The sequence below is a fragment of the Mandrillus leucophaeus genome, unplaced genomic scaffold (assembly GCF_000951045.1).
Source record: "Mandrillus leucophaeus isolate KB7577 unplaced genomic scaffold, Mleu.le_1.0 Scaffold56, whole genome shotgun sequence".
Classification (NCBI taxonomy): Eukaryota; Metazoa; Chordata; class Mammalia; order Primates; family Cercopithecidae; genus Mandrillus; species Mandrillus leucophaeus.
Genome location: NW_012106030.1, coordinates 3,068,213 through 3,090,838, shown reverse-complemented (window position 1 = coordinate 3,090,838; position 22,626 = coordinate 3,068,213). Strand labels below are relative to the sequence as shown.

General features: G+C 41.4%; 1 protein-coding gene across 2 annotated transcripts in view; it reads right to left on the bottom strand.

Annotated features, from left to right (window-relative positions):
- Window positions 1-7,633: 7,633 nt before the first annotated feature.
- The window catches only part of CDKAL1 (CDK5 regulatory subunit associated protein 1-like 1), a 743,372-nt gene continuing 728,379 nt past the window's right edge, over window positions 7,634-22,626 (bottom strand). For both annotated transcript variants that reach the window (XM_011998164.1, XM_011998165.1), the window contains one exon: window positions 7,634-9,160. In XM_011998164.1, the coding sequence (XP_011853554.1) occupies window positions 8,978-9,160 (183 nt within the window). In that variant the 3' untranslated portion in view covers window positions 7,634-8,977. The remainder of the gene's footprint in view (window positions 9,161-22,626) is intronic.

Below are 22,626 nucleotides of genomic sequence, written 5' to 3'. Positions count from 1 at the left end.
AGAACATGTGGTATTTAGTTTTCTGTTCCTGCATTAATTCATTTAGGATTGTGGCCTCCAGTTGCAACCTATGTTGCTGCAAAGGATATGATTTCATTTCTTTTTATGGCTGTGTAGTATTCCATGGTGTATATGTACCACATGCTCTTTATCCAGTTCACCATTGATGTGCACCTAGGTTGATTTCATGTCTTTGCTATCGTGAATAGCGTGGTGAACATGCAAGTGCATGTGTCTTTTTGGTAGAATGATTTATTTTCCTTTGGGTATATACCCAAATTCATATGAAAACAGAAAGGAGCCCAAATAGCCAAAGCAATCCTAGGTGAAAAGAACAAAGCTGGAAGCATCACACTACCCGACTTCAAACTATACTATAAGGCTACAGTAATCAAAACAACATGGTACTAGTTCAAAAATAGACACATAGACCAATGGAACAGAAGAGAAAACTCAGAAATAAAGCCACACACTTACAACCATCTGATCTTTGACAAAGCAGACAAAAACAAACATTGGGGAAATGAGTCTCTTTTAAATAAATGGGGCTGGGATAACTGGCTAGCCATATGCAAAAGAATGAAACTGGACCCCTCTTGTTCACCATGCACAAAAATTAACTCAAAATAGATTAAAGATTTTAATGTAAGACCTCAAATTACAAAAAGCTTAGAAGAAAACCTAGGAAATACTTTTCTTCACATTGGTCTTGACAAAGAATTTTTAGCTAAGTTCCTCAAAAGCAATTGCAACAAAAACAAAAATTGACAAGTGAGACCTAATTAAACTAAAGAGCTTCTGCACAGCAAAAGAAAACTATCAACAGAGTAAACAGACAACCTACAGAATGGGAGAAAAATGTTTGCAAACTATATTTCTGACAAAGGTCTAATATTCAGAATCTATAAGGAACTTTAATCAACAGGCAAAACCCAAAAACTGTTAAAAAATGGGCAAATTACATGAACAGACACTTCTCAAAAAAAGACACACAAGAGGCCAACAAACATATGAAAAAATGCTCATCATCACTGTCAGAGAAATGCAAATCAAAACCACAGTGAGATACCATCTCATACCAGTCAGAATAGGTATTATTAAAAAAACAAAAAAACAACAGACGCTGGTAAGACTGCAAAGAACATAGGGAAAACTTATACTCTGGTTGGTGGGAATGTAAATTAGTTCAGTCATTGTGGAAAGCAGTTTGGAGGTTCCTCCAAGAACTTAAACAGAGCTGCCATTTTCTAATTTTTTAATAGCAGCCATCCTAATGGGTGAGATAATATCTCATAATTTTAATTTGCAATTCCCCAGTGACTAATGATGTTGAGCATCTTTTTATGTGTTTATTAGCCATCTGTATATCTTCTTTGGAAAAATGTCTATTCAAATCCTCTACTTATTTTTGACTTAGGGTGTTTGTGATTTGTTGTAGTTGTTTAGTTGTAGGAATTCTTTTGGATGTTAATCCCTTCTCAGATATATGATTTGCAAACATTTTCTCCCATTCTGTAGGTTGTCTTTTGCCTTCTTCATAGTGTTCTTTGATGCACAAAAGTTATTAATTTTGATGAAGTCCATTTTTTTTTTGTTGCCTGTACTTTTGGTGTCATATTTATGACATCATTGCCAAATCCAATATCAGGAAGATTTTCCCCAAAGTTTTCTTCTATGAGATTTATAATTTTAACTCAAATTTAAGTATTTGATCCATTTTGAGGTAATTTTTGTACATGGCATAAGGTGAAGTCCAACTTTATTTTTTTGCACATGGATATCCAGTTTTCCCAACAGCATTTGTTGAAAATACTGTCCTTTCTCTATTTAATGGTGTTGGCACCCTTGTTGAAAATCAATTGATTACACATGTGAGAATTTATTTCTGGCCTTTCTACTCTATTCCTTTGGTCTGTATGTCTGTCCTTATGCCAGTATCACAGTTTTACTTACTGTAGCTTTGTTGGAAGTTTTGAACTTGCAAAACTGTAGTCCTCCAGTTTTATTCTACTTTTTAGAGACTGGTTTAGCTATTTGGGGTCCCCTGTAATTCCATACAAGTTTGAGGGTTGGCTTTTCCATTTTGGTAAAAAAAATGCTGTTAGAATTTTGATAGAGAGCGTGTTGAATCTGTAGCTCACTTTGGGTAGTATTAACATCTTAATGCTAAGTTTTCCTATTAATGAACATAGGATACCTTTCCATTTTTCAGATATTCATAAATTTCTTTCAGCAATGGTTTTCAGTTTTCAGCATACAAATCTTTTACCTCCTTGGTTAGATGTATTCCTAAGTATTTAATTTGTTTAGCTGCTATTGTAGATGGAACTGCTTTCTCAATTTCCTTTTTGGATTGTTCGTTGCTAGTGTAAAAAAACACAACTGAATTTCTTTTTTTGCGTTGGTCTTATAGTTTACAACTTTGCTAAATTCATTTATTAGGTCTAGTAGCTTTCCTGTGGTTTCTTTGGGATGCTTTATACATATGATCATGTAATCTGCAAATAGAGATAGCGTTACCTCCTCCGTTCTGATGCCCTTTACTGCTTTTTGTTGTCTAATACTTCTCAGTAGAACTCCCAGTACAATGTAAATAGCACTGGTGAAAGCAGGCATTGGGCTTTGGAATCAGACAGTCTGGTATAACATCTATTGTTTTGTGATTAACTGGGCATATTAAAAGCAGATTAGATAAACCTAGGCATTAAAAATTCACACTTCTTTAGGTTTTTCTGAACTCCAAGTTTTCCTTTACCTTGACCCAAGGTTGTTCTCCTCCATCTCCCCCACTTTTTTTTTTCCTGTGAACTTGCCTCATTAATACTCATAAATGTATTCAGATACCCAGAAACTAGGAAGATCACGAGACACCAAGTGAAATCCTTTGCTTCAACTTCTACACCGTTGAGATATTTTGGTTATAGAACTCTAGGAAAAAGTACTGGGAGAAAATAATTGACAGAAAACTAATGAAGAATAATAGAGTCTGCATTTCCTTTTACTCTCAAAGCAGGATGGGGGAGGGCATGACTTCTAGGCCTCCCTATTAATCTGGTTGCTCTTTTCATCTTTGGCCACGGAAAATCTCCTTCTTGATCTTAGATTGGCCACCCGAATCTGTGCTCCACACTATTCATTAATTTGATCTCCTCAAATACAGCTGCAGTCCATTTTTGAATTTTTCTTCCTTTGCTGCATTTGTTAGAATCAGACTCTATGTCTCTCAAGGTCGGAATCTTTTTATTCCATATATAAATCTTTTGGGTGGTCATGTGTTGATATCAGAATTTAAAACATCTAACTTTATTTATAAAGGTATTTTTCACCTTTAAGTGGCTACAGTAATCATAAAAAAGGAGGAAATGACATGTGTCAAGAACACAGTATTTTATATGCATGATTTCACTTATCTTTCAATGACCCACAATGGAATCTTGTTCCTATTTTAAAGATGTGGCCCAAAAATAAAAAGTGGCCCGGCTGGAATTTAAAGTTCTGCTGATGTCAAAAATTTCATGCTCTTTCCTTATATTTTCTGCGTCAAATTTGTATCGGAAACAGCTGAGATCTGAATCCAGGTGATTCTGATTGTTAACTCCTTTACAGTTTCAACATCGTAAAATCAAACTCAATGGTAAGCCAAATGTAAATGTATCAAACACATGCTATGGATAATTTAACTTTAAAGTAAGGGGAAAGTATTTTGAGAAGCGATTAGGACTCCAGATTATAAGTTTGACATGGATCCTTTAAATTAGGTTGTATCATAGAGCAGAGGTTTTCAAACTTTCTTGATTCGTGGTACCCCTAGGCCAAAAGAAACAGCTAACTTTCTGTTTAAATAGGTAATCCTGACAACGGAATAAGCATTTCTATCCTACTATCTTATAAGAACTGTTTGAAAAAATAATACATGTAACTTAAAGAAAACTATGATTTTATTCATTTTAATATTACTTATTAATGGCAGCTGTGCATCTGTTGGCTACAGCACCACTTCTCAAACCTTGGACTATGATCACAATTTTCATTTCTTGTTCCACATTGATTTTCACTTGATACTTGCTTTTTATCACAGCAATTGCTGAAAATCCAGTTTTATAAAGACATGGTGTCATCAAAAAATTGTGAAATCTGATGTTGAAAACTGTGAACTATTTTGAGCTGGTAGTTGGCCTGGTAAATGACAGATGTTGCTGTGTTTCCTCAAAAATTTAAAGAATCCCAGGGTGCTCCTGTGAATGTGCTGCAGCATCCTGGGGTGCCTTGGGGGACCAGCAAGCCTTTTAGAAAATGTACGTATTCATTTTTTATCGTATTTGAGGTGAACATGTATTCATACACATATACACAGCGAAATGGTTACTACAGTCAAGCAAATTACCATAGCCATCATCTCACAGTTACCTTTTTTGTTGTTGCTGCAAGCCTTAAAAATATCTTTTCTCCCTTTCTTTTTCTTCCTTTTCTCTCCCCTCCTTTCTTCCCTTCCCCCCGTCTCCCTTCCTTCATTTTTTTCCTATCTTTGTTTTATGATGACAAACCCTCGTGAAGCTTGATTTGTAACTCTAATTCTCCCTCTATGACATCTTACAATATACACTGAAATTTTCAACCTGGAGTGAAGTCAGTAGAAGTAGTATATGTTTTGACTGAATGACATATGGAAATCTGATGTTTAGACACATTTTCCCAGAAACAAAGCAAAGTTTTAATCCAAGAATTCTTTACATTGTCAAATTGACTATCTCATGCCGGGATGATAAGAAAGGAAGCAGGGATGGTAAGATGAAGCAGGGACGATAGAAAGGAAGGAAAGAAGGAAGGAAGGGGGGCAGGACAAAGAAAAAAAGCTTGATTAGTAAGTCTTTATTTAAAAAGTAGATGAAATACCATGCACATTCTTGGAGCAGGACAACACAGACTGAGGGGCTGAAGCCCCCCAACCTCAGGCATCCATATGATTGATCCTAAATGCATATCTGTTGGCACAGGTCAAGTTTAAGTCAAAGATGGGACAGAGGAGCAGGAGGAGTTTACAGGAGAGGAGTATATGCTTTGGAGTCAGGCTGTGTACCAGTCCTGCCTCTAAACTTAATAGCTCTGTGCCTCTTGCACAAGTTACTTAGTCTTTTGAGTTTTAGCTTTTCATCTCAGTATGATGGGTATAACAATACCTATCTCAAAATTTTTTCTTCAGGACTGATTAATACCTGTTAAGCGCAAATTATAACACCCAGCACATTTCATTTAAGGACTAGACAGTTAATGCTTGTCAATATTATCATTACGATTAAAATAGGAATGACTCGTGGAAGGGAGACAGCAGAGACGAGGTCTGCTGAAGAATATCTAAGGTCCAAAGAGAAAAAATAGTGGGAGAATGGCAGAGTTCCTGTGAACTGCTGGTGGGGATGTAAATTGGTACAACTACTTCAGAAAACCATTTAGCAGCATCTAAGCTGAACATATGCAAATGCTATGACCCAGCAATTCCGCTCCTAGACATGTACTCCTCACATCATCACATAAACGCTTACCAAAACATGCTTGTAGCAGCATTATTCATAATAGACAAAAAATTGGAAAGAACTCAAATGTAGAATGAACAAAGACAATGTAGTGTACTCATACACTGAAATAGTATTCAGCAATGAATGTGAAGTAATTACTGCTACAAACAATAATCTGGATGTGTCTCACAATCACTGTAGAACAAAAGAAGGTAGACATGAAATAGTGCATACTACATGATTCTACTTATAGAAAGTTTAGAAACAGGCAAATCCATCTGTAATGTTAGAAATAAGGATATTGGTTACTCCTTGGGGGGCAGAGTTAATGGCTAGGAGGGTGCATGGGGAGCCTCCTGGTGCTGGCTACAATGTGTGCTCAGTTTTTAAAAATCCCTGTATCCCTATGGTTTATGTGCATTTCATATGTATGTTTTATTCTAATAAAGAGTTTAAGAAAAAAATTGGCCAAAGCATTGAAAAGATCACTTCATAGGTTTCTTTCTCAGCAGAGAAGTATACACACACACACACACACACACACACACACCCCTTGATACTAATGCAAAGCATACAAAAGCATACAAAGAAAACATAACAATTACATTTACAACCTGTGAGTCAAGCATCCTATCACGGCTAACACTTTGTTAAATCAGATTATGTATGCTATGGCTACGACCCCCAGATACTGGTGGCTTAACACAACTAAAATCTATTTCTGGCTCCTGAGGCCTGTCTAGCACATGCTGGCCAGGAGCCCTACTCATCGTACTAACTCAGGGACCCAGGGTTGGGGAGGCGTCATTCTGACATATGGGTCCAGGATCACTACAGCAGTGGGAAGAGCACACGGTAAAGCGTACAGCAGCTCTGACCGTGGCTGCCCCAAAGAAGGACATGACCCTTCCACTCACATTTCACCTGCTAAAACAAGCCACGTGGGCAAGCCTAACTTCAACGGGGTGGGAGAAGTGCAGTTGCACTGTGGGCAGGAAGGAGATGGGCTGGAAAAGTAACAGCTCTACTGATGATCACACTTGCTCCCGTGGTTCCCAGACTCAGCCCCATTCAGAGTCCAGTGCTTAAGGGAACTGTTTTTGACTCACACCACATCCTGCTCTGCTCCCTCCCTTCCCCTCCCTGTAGATGGAGGTCAGAGGGGGAAGAAAAACCCTGGATTTCCAGAACACTGCTACCCCTTTCACCAACTGGTCACCAGTATGGAGACTGATATCATGAAGGTCCAGCGTCTGCTGCAGGCAGTGGCCTTGGTCCCTTTCTGGGTCAAACAGCAGAGTGAAGCTGCAGCCAAATTGAAGGTAAATAATGGTCACGGCAGGAAGTAGAGAGAATCCTGTACAGCTGAAACGATCCTTGAGGATCCATGCCATGGTAGGTGAGGGCAGCAGGGGGGGATTTGGATGACTGGGTGTATGATTCTCTTATAGGAAGAAAAAAATAAAAAAAGGAGAGGATAGCATAGAGCTAGAAGGGAGGAAATAAACAGATGAGGGAGTTAGAGGAAAAGAGTAGGGAAAAAGTCAGAAAAGGGAGGTAGAAAAAATCCTTTTTGTCTCCAATCAGTTACAGGTGTAAAGCTTTCTCTATGTCTGATCTAGTTCAACTCTAGGCTTTGGATGGCATTTTTATCTCTGCTAGGTTTTCGTTAAATGAGCACCACACTGGAACCCACTGTTTATTAACAAAGAATGACTGCATGGAGCTCAGGAAGGGAAGCACATGGCAGGTTCTTGTCCTCTTCTCCCCATTCCTGCTAAGAAGTGAGGGGTGCTCCCAAGTGGATGTTTCGCTGTAGAACTAGAAGCAGCACAGGTGGATTTTTGCATTCTAAATGTGAGCACCTTTTAGAAGCACATACCAGTTCTGGAAGAAATGTCCTAACACTAAAAGCATACATATTTTATAATTTACCAACTAGGACATGACTGAATTTTAATTTGGGTTCCTTATAAGACACACAAAACACAAAACATTTTGAGTTAAATGGGAGCTGAAGAGGGGTATGGGTTGCAAGATGGAAAATATCCTATGGTAACCATAAGATACCTGGTTTTCCTGTACCTATGGAATCCAAATAAATTCTGAAAAACATAGGATTTGCTTCGTATACCAATTCCATTTATTGTTAAAGAAGTCACTTCACTTAGTAAAGACCAATGATGGCATATAGAAATAAAAACATTTAATCTGGGCTGGGTGGAGTGGCTCATGCCTATAATCCCAGCACTTTGGGAGGCTGAAGCTAGAACACTGCTTGAGGCTAGGAGTTCCAGACAAGCCTGGGCAACATAGTGACACTCATCTCTACAAAAAATTAAAAAATTAGTTGGGCATGGTGGTATATGTCTGTAGTCCTGGCTATTAGGGAGGCTGAGGTAGGAGGACTGCTTCAGCCCAGGAGTTCGAGGCTGCAGTGAGCCAAGATACTGCCATTGCACTCCAGCATGAGTGACAGTGAGACCTTGACTCAAACAAAAACAAAAACAAAAACAAAAACAAAAACAAAACGAATGGATCAAAAATGTGAGAAAATGGGCACAATTTGTTTTCGACAAATCCAGTTTTTCAGTTTCATATTTCACAGAATGTTGCCAGGAGTCCTTTAGCTGGCAGACTCTCCCCGTGCATTCCAAAAGCATTCAAGTTCCCAGAACAGGTTTCTACACACTTTTCAGGAACATATCTGCTGTGAAAAATACAATGTTTGTAGCACTGGGACTCCAAACAAAGCCTGAAGGGGAAGATGCACTTAAAAGTGTTTATTAAAGAGGCTGGGGGCAGTGGCTCATGCCTGTAATCCCAGCACTTTGGGAGGCCGAGGCGGGTGGATCACTTGAGGTCAGGAGTTCAAGACTAGCCTGGCCAACATGGTGAAACTCCGTCTCTACTAAAAACACAAAAAATTAGCCGGGCTTGGTGGCGCATGCCTGTAATCCCAGTGAGAGGCTGAGGCAGGAGAATCGTTTGAACCCAGTAGGCAGAGGTTGCAGTGACCTGAGATTGCACCACTGCACTCCAGCCTGGGCGACAAGAGTGAAACTCCATCTGAAAAAACAAAAAATGTTTATTAAAGATAGAAAATCCTTCCACATGATGAAAAGATGGCCAGAGCCACTGTACAATTAGGTTCTGACTTAAAGATTGGAGATTGAAACAAACAAAAAAAATGCGACCGCTTGCATTTCTTGCTAAAAGTAAACCAAAAGCAGTTTAATTTGAAGGATGTGCTATGGTAGCTGTGATTAGGTTTTAGGTCAAATAACCAATGGGCCCAACTCAATGTGAGACAGGGGAGCCTCACTGAGAAGAGTGGCTGAAGAGGAGGCAGCATGACCAGTACAAATTATTGCCCTTTGAGAACGGAGGTGTCGCTTTCCTGTTCATTGAAGATTTTAATTAGAAATGTTTTCTTCTTTACAGATGTTTCATTTAGTTGTATTCTAATTATAGACCTTGACAAAAAACGCAAAAAGAAGAGCCAGCAGAGCCAAGCCCACGGACATCCTCAGTGCGCAGTCTTGATATAGCCTTGGCATGGGCAGCACCATTCTAGAACTTGCTGAGTCACACTGAGATGCAGCAGAGGTGTGGGATCCTGAACTCCCAAGCCCATTTCTGAAGTCCTATAAAGAGAGAAACAGAGGAAAAATTTATTTTTAGATGCAGAGAAAGCCCTGTTGTGATATCAATCCAGTAACGGATTCCAGAAGGTGCTGCCTTTTATGTACTCCTTCAACAGAGACACATTTGAACAGCCACCATGAGCCAGGTGGCCCCAAGGTAGGTAGGAATGAGTCAGTTCCTTTGCTTGAAGGGGCCAGGCCAAGTTCATGACTCTCCAGACTACCCATAAACCGTATGAGAAAGACGGGCTGTGTTTATAGAAAATCAAGGCAGAATTCATGAAGGGTAGAATCTGTGTACAGTGGAGTCATACCACAGACATATTTAACTCTTAGAGAGATGTAACCATATCTTCTCAGCAATGGAAGAATGACAAAGAAACACCACTGGCCAGGTGTGGTGGCTCACGCCTGTAATCCCAGCACTTTGGGAAGCCGGGGTGGGCTGATCACTTGAGGTCAGAGGTTTGAGATCAGCCTGGTCAACATGGTGAAACCCCGTCTCTACTAAAAATACAAAAATTAGCCGGGTGTGGTGGCAGGTGCCTGTAGTCCCAGCTACTCTGGAGGCAGGAGAATTGCTGGAACCTGGAAGGTGAAGGCTATAGTGAGCCAAGATCGTGCTGCTGCATTCCAGCCTGGGCGACAGAGTGAGACCCTGTCTCAAAAACAAACAAACAAACAAACAACCAAACAAACAAACAACCATGGAAGCCACTTGATTCAGCAAACACATCCCTAGGACAAAGATTCGCAGCTGGTCTGCTGCCACAGGAGGGCTGTGCCAAGAGTGACCCACCCCACATGACCCCCACACTCAGTCCCCTCAAAGTACCTTGTGTGCCATACAAGTACTATCATTTTCTCTTCATGCCAGACACAGAACAGGTTGGGAAAACCTGCTTGGGCAGAGCTTGAGAAGCTGGGGACCTGACCGTGCTGCTTTTCTCAGTGGTTTCTGTTCACAGGCTTCTTAGCTGGTGTCCAGGGAAGTAGAGAGAGGAGCACATGGCTATTCTCAGGGTGGCTCTAGTTTTGAAGTGCAATTGATGAGATTTTCACCTTGTGCACCTGCTTCAGAATCGGTGCCTCCCCCAATAACACAGGACTCCCCTGTTGAAAACTGAATAACATTTTGAGAGATGGAAGGAGGGGTGTGGAAGGGGCAGATGAGAAATACTGGATGGAAGGAAAAATGAGAGGGCAGAGGGGCAGCCCAGAGGCTGTGCAGGACAGGACAGGAAATCCACAGAAGCACAAAGTGTCTCGGAACAACCACGGTACTTTGCTCGGTCTTCCCTTCCAAGCTCTCCTGGTACCTCTTTGGCTTCTGTTTGGGAAGCTGCATCCCACCACGCACAGGAAAGACACTGCAATGGTGCTTTGCAGAAGGTAACACGAACAGGGAATGTGTGGGGTGGACTGAAGGGAGGCAGGAGAATGGGGTAGAAAACCCAGTGTTAAGTTGGAGCAACAGACGAAATGGTAGATAATGAGGACCTCTATCAGGATGACGGCAGAGGGAACAACAGACTTTCGATGTAGAATCAATAGGATTTGAGTTCAAAGGAGTGAGTAACGCAAGACACAAAGAATAGGAATGGGGAAATGAAAACAAATTCTACAGCCCAGTTTCCACAGGCTCCTATTCACATGCGATTGTGTGGGAAGAATTCTCGCTCTGTCTGTAGGAGGCTAACAGCAGAATTAAGAAAGCTGTTAGCCACAAGGAAAAGTCTCTCAACCCCAGTGACAGCTGAAGCGTTATTTACTGCTGCACTCCTCAGGTATCTGGGCCGATACCCTGCTGGTGTCCCTGCACTCTGAGTCCTTCATAAGGAGGCACACAGCTGGGCAGAATGGGGCCGTCCTTCCCATGGCAGCGGGAGGCAAGAGCCGGAGCTCAGTGGTGCACCCAGACCTGTCCCCGCCCCCAGGAGACAGCTCTCTTGTGAGGTTGGCTTTTTGTGTAATATTTTGGAGCGAGATCTGTGCTGAACAGCTTCCATTTCAATTGAAAATAGCCTCAAGATCTCAAGGACAGCGCTCACACATATGTGGGAACCTGGAGAAAGAATGCAGAGTCCTTCAGCTGAATTGATAGGAACTATGTGAGTTCCTCAAAAGCGGCGAGTCTGCCTAATTCATCTCTGAAATACTGGAACCTAGCAGGCTGCAGGCACAGAGCAGGTACTCAGTAAGTGTTTAGGAATGAATGAATGAGTGACTGATTGAATGAATAATATGAGAGTGTGTATTCCAGTGAGATGAGCAACCATCAAGAACATTCTCATCTATGTCTCTGGTGATCAGTGTGTCCTGTGATATATTCAGGAAGCTGTTCTACTTGAGTCACAACTTGCTGCCTCTAGCAATTAAACCATCACTTAATAAGTGTGCTTTTATAAGACCAGAATTAAAAGGTTGATTAATTTCTCCGAGGCCTGAGTTCTTCAACCTCTATAAGTCATAGAGATGGCTTTGAGAAGACTACAGACCCTTCCAGAAAAATATGGAAGCATATTTACATATCCACACAGCCACGCTCACATTCTATGTTCAGGAGGTTCACAGATACCCTCACCCAGGAGTGGACCCAGATTTTGTGGCTCCTGCAGCCTTCTCTTTGAGACAAAAATAATGAATACAAAATTAGGTACAGGGTCTTGGAAGGGGCCCTTCAAATTGAGAGACCCTGAAACTGGCTAAACGAGCTTTAGGGAAAATCCACCCTTTTCCCTATCCCCAGTTCAGAATGCTTGACCTTGGTTTTGCACCTGTGTCATGATTAGTGGTGCCAGGCCAGGTGTCAGGCTGACCTGGGGAAGGACTAGGTGAGTCTTAAAGTCTTAAGCATTTAATTGGGTTTATAATACATTTTATTTTTTGTTTCATGAAGCAGTGCAGGTACTGTGCCTTCTTGGCCTGGGTTAAAATAAAAGCAACAACTCTTCGACTTTTGATGACAATTTCAGGACATTTCTTCTCCTTTCAACTCATCTGTCATAAAACTTTGTTCAAAATAAAGTTACCTATTAAACTGCTGGAGTGGATTATTTGTGGTCATGTTAAGTTCAGTCATTCTTCCTTGGGCATCCTTTTTTCTCTCCACCCCTCAAACGTTTACCACATTTGAACATAACGGATTCATAAAAGGTATTTTGGTGCTGAGCTTTCCTCCTGTGCCTGCTGGACAAGCCTGCACCGTGCATCCTGCGGAGAAGCAGAAGCATGCATATGCAGCCACAAGACACCCACGGATTTGCCACTCTCTTGAGGATCAAGGCAGGAGCGTGACGGCGGAGCAGGAGAGGGTAAATGCATCCTGTCTCTATTGTACTGTGCCCTTTTATTATTTTCACCTTTTACCAAATCAAGATCTTGATAAGAGGATTTTGATGATACTATTTTTAAATATAATATTTAAAAAGTTTCTCAGATGACAGAGTAATAATCAGTAGCCAGCTAGCTTTGTACATTTCAATTGTCACTACCACTGAGATACTTGAGAAAAAGTTACTTAGAAATATGGGAAATACGAGATCTTTCTCATAAAGTCCAAGATGCTCAAACATGTAAATGTGCAACCATAGCAGCTGAAAGCAAGCATCATGAATAGAAAATAATGTAATAAAAAGTGCTTATAGGCGAAGTGATTATAAACAGCCGATAGAAAGACAAAAGTCGACACACACACGACAAGCATCGTTCTAGAAAGTAAACAGAGGATCAGACCTTCCCTAAACCTTTAAAACCTTATCAAGATTGTCAATTCCTGAAATTCAATACATATCTGCATCTCTCAAAGTATAATACACCAAATTTGAAAAATGTTACTGCTTATTAAAACAAACTGGAACATCAACTCAATTTTTAAGAACTCAAATGCCACTCAGAAATGCTTTTTTAAGAACAGAAATTTGAAACAAGGCAGAGTATGACCTTTGTTCACTCAAAAGGAGCTATGTATTTATCCTGTTATAATAGACTAAGGGACACACTGAAATTCCCATAGTGCATTCTGTGTTAACTTTGATTAACATGGGTTTGTCTTCCCTTGTAAATCTCACTGCTCCCTTGATTAATTTCTAAACCTACTTACTTGCTAACTCTTAAAAAAATCTACTAATTTTCAAAAGTGTAGCCTATCAAATCCTATCAAAGTAATAAATCTGTTAAACCAGAACCAAGTATGTATACCAAAATTTCAAAAAAAAAAAAAAAAAACAACACTTTCATATTCAGAAACTTTAGGGATCAGATTTCAATCAGTTAACGATAAATACAGACAGTTGGGATGATAACAACAATCCATCTCTAACTATTTCCTTCATCCCTAGCAATTTTGCATGTATTGTTGGGGAAAGGAAAGAGATGCTTTTAACTTGAGCATGTTTCATGCCACGAGGCACAGATGGAACCGGTTCTAGGAGCAGTAAGTCCTCGAGCTCTGGGCTCTAATCCCAGCTCCATCTGAGGATTCTCAGGCAAATTTTATCCTCCTTTTTCCTCCATTTCCTCACCTGTAGAATGGAGATACTGCTAGTATTTGTGCATCATAGGGTTTTTATGAAGATTAAATTAGATATATATAGATTAAGTGTACTGAACATTTAAATGTCAATTCAGATTAACTTATTCCTTGGTATTTTGTGGTTCTAATGAAAAATGCAAATGTCCTCAGAAATTCTTTTTGTAAATTACAAAGTCATTATTTTATTTGCTTCTCAAATAGAATTGACCTGTGCTATTTTTGTTCCTTATGTATACCATCAAGAGGCACACACTATAATGAATGAGCATGGGTTTTGAATTCTGGCAGACCAAACTGAACCCAGGTTCAGACAGCCATGTGATCTTAGGCAGGTGGTTTAAACTCTCTAAGCCTGGCTACTCCTTCTGTGAAGGAGGAAAGCCATCTACCTTAGGATGTTATCAGAAGGAATAGAAGTAACGTGCCCACAGTCCGGCAGAGTGCCTGGAATACAGAAGATTCACAACAAAGGCTGCTGTTATGGCGACATCACAGGAGTGCAGCTTGAAAAACAGAAGGCCAGAGCCTCCTACAGCACTTACTACCAATACTGAGATGACAATGTCCTGTCTTGAATATCCTCACAAGCACTAACCCATGAGGAAGAAGCTACGTCGGTTGTGAAGTCAGCACCTCTTACTCCCTGGGCTCTGAGATGGTAAAGCCTGTGGAGTGTGCCTTCTGGAAAGCTCCGAACTAAAACCATCACCTGCTCCTGCTCCTCTAGTTACTGCTTGCTCAGGCCTCAACTGAGACAGGACGTGCTTTAGGAAAATCTCTCTCAACCACTGGCCACCCAGTGCGGGACTGCTCGCTTTGTCAGCCAGCCCTCCTCAGGGTGCGTGTCAACGGTGGTGAGCGCCCTGCTGGCTCTGGCTCCTGCACCACCCTAGTGTGCTCCTTGTGAGCAGGGGTGGCCTTTCTCTCCAACGGATGCCCAGGGCCTGGCACCTAGGAGGAGCCAGTGTTAGCTGAATGCATACTGCCATTGCTACCTGTTACTTACTACCATATATTCACATTTTATACAGGAGCTAATATCCTTTCCATATGAACTGCCATTTACCTATTCTTGTATTTCCTATTAGACTGGCAAGTAAATGGGACAAAGAGTCATACATCACCAACACTACATAGTATAAATCTGAAATAGGGTTACTAGGGAAAAACCTTACCAGCACAGAAACAGCATGTTATATGAGTTCTCTGTTGCTACTTTAACAAATCACCACAAACCTAGGGTATTAAGCAATATGCATTCATTCCCTCTCAATTCTAGAGGTCAGAAGTTCTATGTCAAGGTGTTGGCTGGCCAGCATTCTTCTGGAGGCCCCAGGAAAGAATCTGATTCCTTGCCCTTTCCAGCTTCTACAATTTGCCTATATCTCTTGGCCTGTGGCCCTTTTTTCCATTTGCAAAGCCAGTAGCATAGGGTTACTATTATTATTATTATTTATTGTTATTTTGAGACAATCTCACTCTGTTGCCCAGGCTGGAGTGCAGTGGCGCAATCTCAGCTCACTGCAACCTCCACCTCCTGGGTTCAGGCAGTTCTCCTGTCTCAGCCTCCCGAGTAGCTGGGACTACAGGTGCACGTCACCATGCCTGGCTAATTTTGGCATTTTTAGTAGAGATGGGGTTTCACTATATTGGTTGGGCTGGTCTCAAACTCTTGACCTCAGGTGATCGTAGGGTTATTTTTACAAGGACCCTTGTGATTTACATTGAACCTACTTAGATAATCCAGAATAATCCTCTCATTTCAAGATCCTTATCTTAATCATATCTGCAAAGTTCCTTTTGCCATGTAAGGTAACATCGTTGGAGGTTCAGGTGATTAGGACATGGACATCTTTGGGTGGGGGACATGACTGTGCCTACCACTCCTGACATATGTGGGCCCCCAAGCTTGCATCCCACCAGAAAATGTGCTCAGTGTAGGTAGAGCTGAACTAGCTGCCCAAGAGAACACACTCTGACAGAAGTGTGATGCTTTACATGTTTACCAGGAAAGAGGGACAGGGTGCCTCTAGGCGACTGTGTGGCTGGCTGACCATGAAGTTTCCTGGGGGAAGAGGACAGCAAACCTCCAAGTCTCAGCCTCTGCTAAGGCCTTTTCCTTCTGCTGAGCTAACAGACTGGCTGAGCTAGCTGCTTGCTAAGAAAATGGGGAGGGGCCGGGCGTGGTGGCTCACGCCTGTAATCCCTGCACTTTGGGAGACTGAGGTGGGCGAATCACGAGGTCAGGAGATCGAGACCATCCTGGCCAACACAGTGAAACCCCGTCTCTACTGAAAATACAAAAAATTAGCCTGGCACGGTGGTGGGTGCCTGTAGTCCCAGCTATTTGGGAGGCTGAGGTAGGAGAATGGCATGAACCCGGGAGGTGGAGCTTGCAGTGAGCTGAGATCGGGCCACTGCACTCCAGCCTGGGCGCGACAAAGTGAGACTCTGCCTCAAAAAAAAAAAAAAAAGAAAATGGGGAGGAAACAGGCCACCAGGGCCTTCCGATGTGTCCTACTCACAGGTCTTTCGACCCCAAGAGACAAGACTCTGAGGGAAAGGGCACCCAAGAGATGATCAATTAATGTTTTCTGAATTGGCGTTTGCATTTCTACTTATTTGTTTGCCTCCTATCATCATTTCTTCACCTAGTTGCAAGTATTCTTTTCTTGGGGGCTGGATGGGCTTGGGCTTCCAATGGAAGGAAGTCATGTCGTTTAGAGGCCTTTCTTCCAAGTCCTCTTCCTTCTCATACAAAATATTGATAAGTTGTAATATGGTACCTGGCTGGAGAACCAGAAGCACAAGGATTCAGTGAGAAAGGCAGAGGATAGGCTCTATGTGAAAATACTAAGTAGAAGGAATATTCAGAGAACATTCACCGTGTGCCTAGCAGGACTCTAAGTGCTCTCGAATCCTTCAAACTACTCAATGAAGTAGCTAATAGGAGTTAACCCTCTCGTTAAGTCACTTGCCCAAATTTCTGATAGTATAAATGGTGAAGCAGATGAGTGGCCTGGCTTTAGTCATACTAAGTACAGCCCCACAGCAACGCTTCTGAGATACATTGATAATTCCACAGAAATAAATGAGAAAAAAAGCAAGGCACTGCATAGTTACTAAAATGACTATCAAGACCAACAGTCCCACCAGATAGATTTTATCCATTTTACTTGCCACTGCATCTCACAGAGGTAATGGTGTTATGCTGAGTTTCCCTATAGAGGCCATTCCAGAAAAGTCAGTTGCAAGCGATGCAGAGACATTTCACGCTACCTGTCTTGCAGTTCTGAGCTACGTTGCGACTTTGTAATTGTGACCTGTAGATGGCACATCGCTGAGTATGCTCTGAACACACGCATACACACACACTTGATGCGCTCACATGAGAACACGTTGCAAAATGTGATTTAATGAGGAACAGTTGGTCTGGTTCTGCTCAAATAAAAGATATCCCTGTAAGAGAGTTGCCACCTGTCTTCCCATCTTGCGGTACAGCTTCTAAATGAGTTCTTCTGTCCCTGACACCTGCAGGTGTTGCCAGAGCCCTGCAATCACATTCCACATGCCAGCTCCCTTCCTCAAATTGACAAGACAACCCTGTCCCTGGGCTTCATGTTATTACCAGATACCAGGACATACAGGGGATTAAGGGTGCCAAGCTATCTTTCTCCCTTATTCTTCTAGACATTCCCCAAATTGGGAGCTCTTTAATATCATATAAGTAGGTATACCCAATTATCTCCAAACCAAAAATGCTAGGATTTTATCTTGAAGTCAGTTAAAACAATGTGATATGCATAGTCCATCAGCATTATAGGTACACTGGAATGTAACAGGATCTACAAATTGAAGTTGGAATTAATTGCTCCTTTCCATTTCTTTTGGAAGGACATTTCCATTATAAGACCTCTGTCACACAGTCACACAATTAGAGCACAATACTGTCAGCCTTTCTGTTTCAATTCTGGGAATGAGAAATTCTACATCAGACATCGTTCTTGTGAAATTTTTCCCTTACCCCTTTGGCCCCAAATGTGTAATTGCTATCAGGTCATTACAATTACGAACAAAAATTTTAAACTTGAACCCACACATACACACACACGCAAACTCTCTACTCTTAATATAATGGATGGGTTTTTTATCTTATTTTGGTGGTAGCAGAGTAAACACAAGGCTTTGCTCATAAGGCTGAACATAAATTATTCAACTATCTACTGTATGATCAAATGCATTTCAGATTATATTCTGAGTAATTCTGCCTTGACGTCCACCAAAGGAACAGATCTGATGTGCCCCTGCGTGGTCTCAGCGATGCCTCTCTTTCAGAGTGCCCAACCCGCAGACTTGAACGGTGCCAAATGAAAGACAGAGATAATCATATCAAAAAACAAAGCTTGGCATCTGCCCATCACCTAATTATTACTCTCTGTAAGCCCACATTTCATCTGACTCAAGAGATGGGAAAGCAGCTCTTAAGCTCTGAACTTATTTTAATGGCTTCAAAACATTTCTTATGTGTAAATTTTTCTCATGGCTCAGAGGCACTGTTAGAGCTTGAAATGCAATCTAACAGGGATGAAGAAAAAATTGTTTGATAGCTCAGATCTCAGGATAAATTAGAGTTTAGAACAGGCTTTTTCCCCCCACCAAGTCTGAACATATGGGCTCTGCAGAAAACCTACTGAAACCAAATATGTGACCAATGCAAGGAAACGATCTTCAAACATACATTAGAAATAATCTTACAACATACATTACGCAGTACAGTATACTATAGAAAAGAATCTTGAAATTGGCTGGGCATGGTGGCTCACACCGGTAATTCCAGCATTCTAGGAGGCCAAGGTGGGTGGATTGCTGGAGCCCAGGACTTCTACACTAACCCGGGCAACATGGCGAAACCCCCCTCTACAAAAAAATACAAAAATTAGCTGGGTATTGTAGGGTGTGCCTGTAGTCCCAACTACTCAGGAGGCTGAGGTAGGAGGATCACTTGAGCCCAGGAGGTAGAGGCTGCAGTGAGCTGTGATGGCAACACTGCACTCTAGACTGGGTGAGAGAGAAAGACCTTGTCTCCCCCACAAAAAAAATTCTGGTTTTGAATACAAAAGTATAAGCTATCTCTATCACAATTACATTTTATTTTTATTTTTTGAGATGGAGTCTCCCTCTGTCGCCCAGGCTGGAGTGCAGTGGCGTGATCTTGGCTCACTGCAACCTCCGCCTCCCGGGTTCAAGTGACTCTCTTGCCTCGGCCTCCAAAATAGCTGGAATTACAGGCATGTGCCACCACGCCCAGCTAATTTTTGTATTTTTAGTAGAAATGGGGTTTCACCATGTTGCCCAGGCTGGTCTTGAACTCCTGGCCTCATGTGATACGCCCACCTCAGCCTCCCAAAGTGCTGGGATTACAGGCTTGAGCCACTGTGCCTGGCCCACAATTCTATTTTAATCTCTCCAGTATAAACTTCAGGAAGCACCTCCCAAGGTAAGCATCCCTAACAGGAACTGCTGCATCAGCCCTTCATAAGAAGGAACGAGCGAAGGTGGCCCCTCAGGCTTTGTAATGCCTTCACGACACTCCAGCTGTGGGCTTCTATCTGAATACCTTCATCTTTAGCTTTCTTAATCTTTAGCTTAGTACCAAATATTTATTCAAATGAGCTTATAATAGTTTCCTAATTTTTGGCTTGTTACATTTACCAAAATAAGGGGAGGGTATAGGGCAGAAGAACTAGATCTAGAATTAATAATACAGTATAGAAACCTTTGCCAACAGTGGTGCGCTGGCATTTGTTTATACATAACTTCTCCAATTCCACAAAGTAAGCCCTGCCAAGAAGGTATGCGATCAGAGGTCTGGCATCTTAGCTGGAGACACATTTATCTTTACTGCTTCCTCATTGTTGTTTAAATGTTTTTCTCCAAAGAGAGGTAAGTAGAGAAGGTTCTCTTAGTAACTACACGTAAGGAAAACACAAGTTAGTTATTTACTGGGTCAAAGTTTGGAAATTTGGAAATTACTCTAGAACTTGTCATGTAAGTCTCTTTTGCTAACTAAATATCAGCCTAAGATACACACACACACACACACACACACACACGAGCACTGACATAAAAAAGGAACCAAGAAGCACACTCACAACCATGAAGCCTGTAATCCCAGCATTCATGATAGCAGTAGAAACCTGAACTCATCTATTCCTCATTAGTGGCTAGAGATAAGCATCAGTATAAACGAAAGCTGGCCCACAGGTGTGGCAAAGTTGAAGACATAAAAAATGAATTGGGTCAAGATGCTTTACTGATGATGAAGTCTTTTCAATAGTCTCTCAAACCACACCCAAAACCATTCTCATTCCATGGAGTGCACACAGGAAGCACTGAGCTAGGATGTTGACAAACATAACAATTGGGTGTATTAAACTTCATCTTTAAGTAATCAATTCAACTCAAAATAACTGTTCCTAAGGGTTTCCTTCCAACTAGGTAACCATGAAAGTGTGTTGGCAGATGTTTGGTTTGTATTTTAAATGAAAAAGAAGCCATGTGTGACGTTAGCTGTTATTACAATACAACCCTCTCATCTTGTTCTAAGTATCATTTTCAATGACACTGGAAATGTGGTTTTAGCATCACTGAGCTCTATGAACTACATAAAACAAATAAAGGAGATGGCAGGTGCTTTTCTCTATCTCTAAGAATCTTATAAATGATAAGCTAATACGTAAAATGTTTCCTATATATCACCATGATAGTTTTGCAGTTTGGAAAATGCAGATAAACTAGTTAGGAAAAATTACATAGTTTATACAGTTGGTCCTCCATATCTGTGGGTTCCACATCCATAAGTTCAACTGACCACGAATAGAAAACACTCGGGGGGAAAAATGCCACAAAATTCCAACAAGCAAAACTTGAATTTGTCACACACTGAATACTGTGTTGAATCCATGAATCTGAAGTGATGTGTAGGCATTGTATTAGATATCAAAAGTCATCTAGAGATAATAAATGGGAAAATGTGTGTAGTTTACATGCAAAACAATGTCATTTTATATAAGGAACTTCAGCATCCATGAATTTTGGTATCCATGGGGGGTCCTGGAACCAATCCCCCACAGATACTGAGAGAGGACTGTACTTACTATAATTACACTAAACTGAACCCAACCATCTGAAGAAAGATCACATCTCTACATATTTTCCTATCACTCCCAAAGTTCTATTATGCCTTCTTCCAAAAATCTGTTCCAAGACATGCCCATTCTCCCTTTCTATTTTGAATATAGTTTTTTAAAAGTAAAAAATAATGATCCTATGGAAAGCCACTTAAAATTAGATTAATATTAAAAGACTTAATTACTTATGTTACTATAAAAGTATGGTAGGCAGCCCTGAAGATGATCCCCAGTGATCCTCGCTTCCTGGTATTCACACCCGTATGTAATCCCTTCCCCTTTGCTATGGTCTGAATGTACTCACTTGCTTCTACTGCTCAACATAAATGATGGATGTCACTTCTAAAATTAGGTTACAAAGTACTACAGCTTCCATCTCTCTCTCTCTGCTTGCTTGCTCTGAGGGAAGCCAGCTGCCATGCTGTGAGCTGCCGTATGGAGAAGTCCACAGGAGAAGGAATGGAGGGAGGCCTCTGACCAATAGCCAGCCAAGGACTAAGACCTTAATGCAACAACCCATGAGAAACTGAATCCTGCCATCACCACATAAGTGAGCTTAGAAGCAGATCCTCCCCAGTTGGGCCTTCAGTTAAGGCCACATCCCCGAGTGCCAGCCTGACTGCAGCCAAAGGAGCAGTACTGTGCCAACGGCACCCAGAGAAGCTGCACCTAGATTTCTGACCCACGGAAACTGTGAAGTAATAAATGTTTGTTGTTTTAAGTCGCTAAGTTTTAAAGTAATTTGTTACACAGCAACAGATAACTAATACAAAAAGTTGTCAAGTAGAGGGCTGGATACCAATTCACACACATTTAGAAATCTGACTCATAACAGAGGCACTGAAGACCAACAGGAAAGATGGACTTTCAATAAAGTTTTCTGGAACAGTTGGTTATGCACAGATAAACCAATGAAATTTAACCCCTACCTACCATGTTGAAAAATCAATTTCAGGTATATTAAATATTTAACTGGCAAAGGAAAAACTTGAAAAACTTCAGGACAATATGGGAGGAAAACATTTCTAACCACAAGGCAGGGAGGACATACTTCTTAAACAAATCACAAAATATACAAAGTTCTAAACAAAAGAACAAAAGTTCTAACCAGAGAGGTTAACAAGCTGCAAACTGGGAAGAGACACTTGCTTCACACGTAATTGACTCTAGACTACATAAATCCCAGCTGGGCACGGTGCCTCCTGCCTGTGGTCCCAGTACCTCGGGAGGCCAAAGTAGGAGAATTGCTGGAGGCAAGCAGTTTGAGACCAACCTGGGCAACACAGTGAGTTCCCACCTCTGTAAAATAGCTGGATGTGGTAGCTCACACCTGTAATCCCAGCACTTTGGGAGGCCGAGGTGGGTGCATCACTTAAGGTCAGGAGTTCAAGACCAGCCTGGCCAACATGGCGAAACCCCGTCTCTACTAAAAATACAAAAATTAGCCAGGCATGCTAGTGCACGCCTGTAATCCCAGCTACTTGGGAGGCTGAGGCAGGAGAATTGCTTGAACCTGGGAGGCAGAGGTTGCAGTGAGCCGAGATCGTCCCATTGTACTCCAGCCTGGGGGACAGAGTGATCCTCCATCTCAAAATAAATAAATAAATAAATAAATGAATAAATAAATAAATAAATAAATAAAACAAAACCTAGCTGGGCATGGTGATGCATGCCTGTAGTCCCAGCTACTTGGGAGGCTGAGGTGGGAGGATCACCTAAGGCCAGGATTTCAAGGCTGCAGT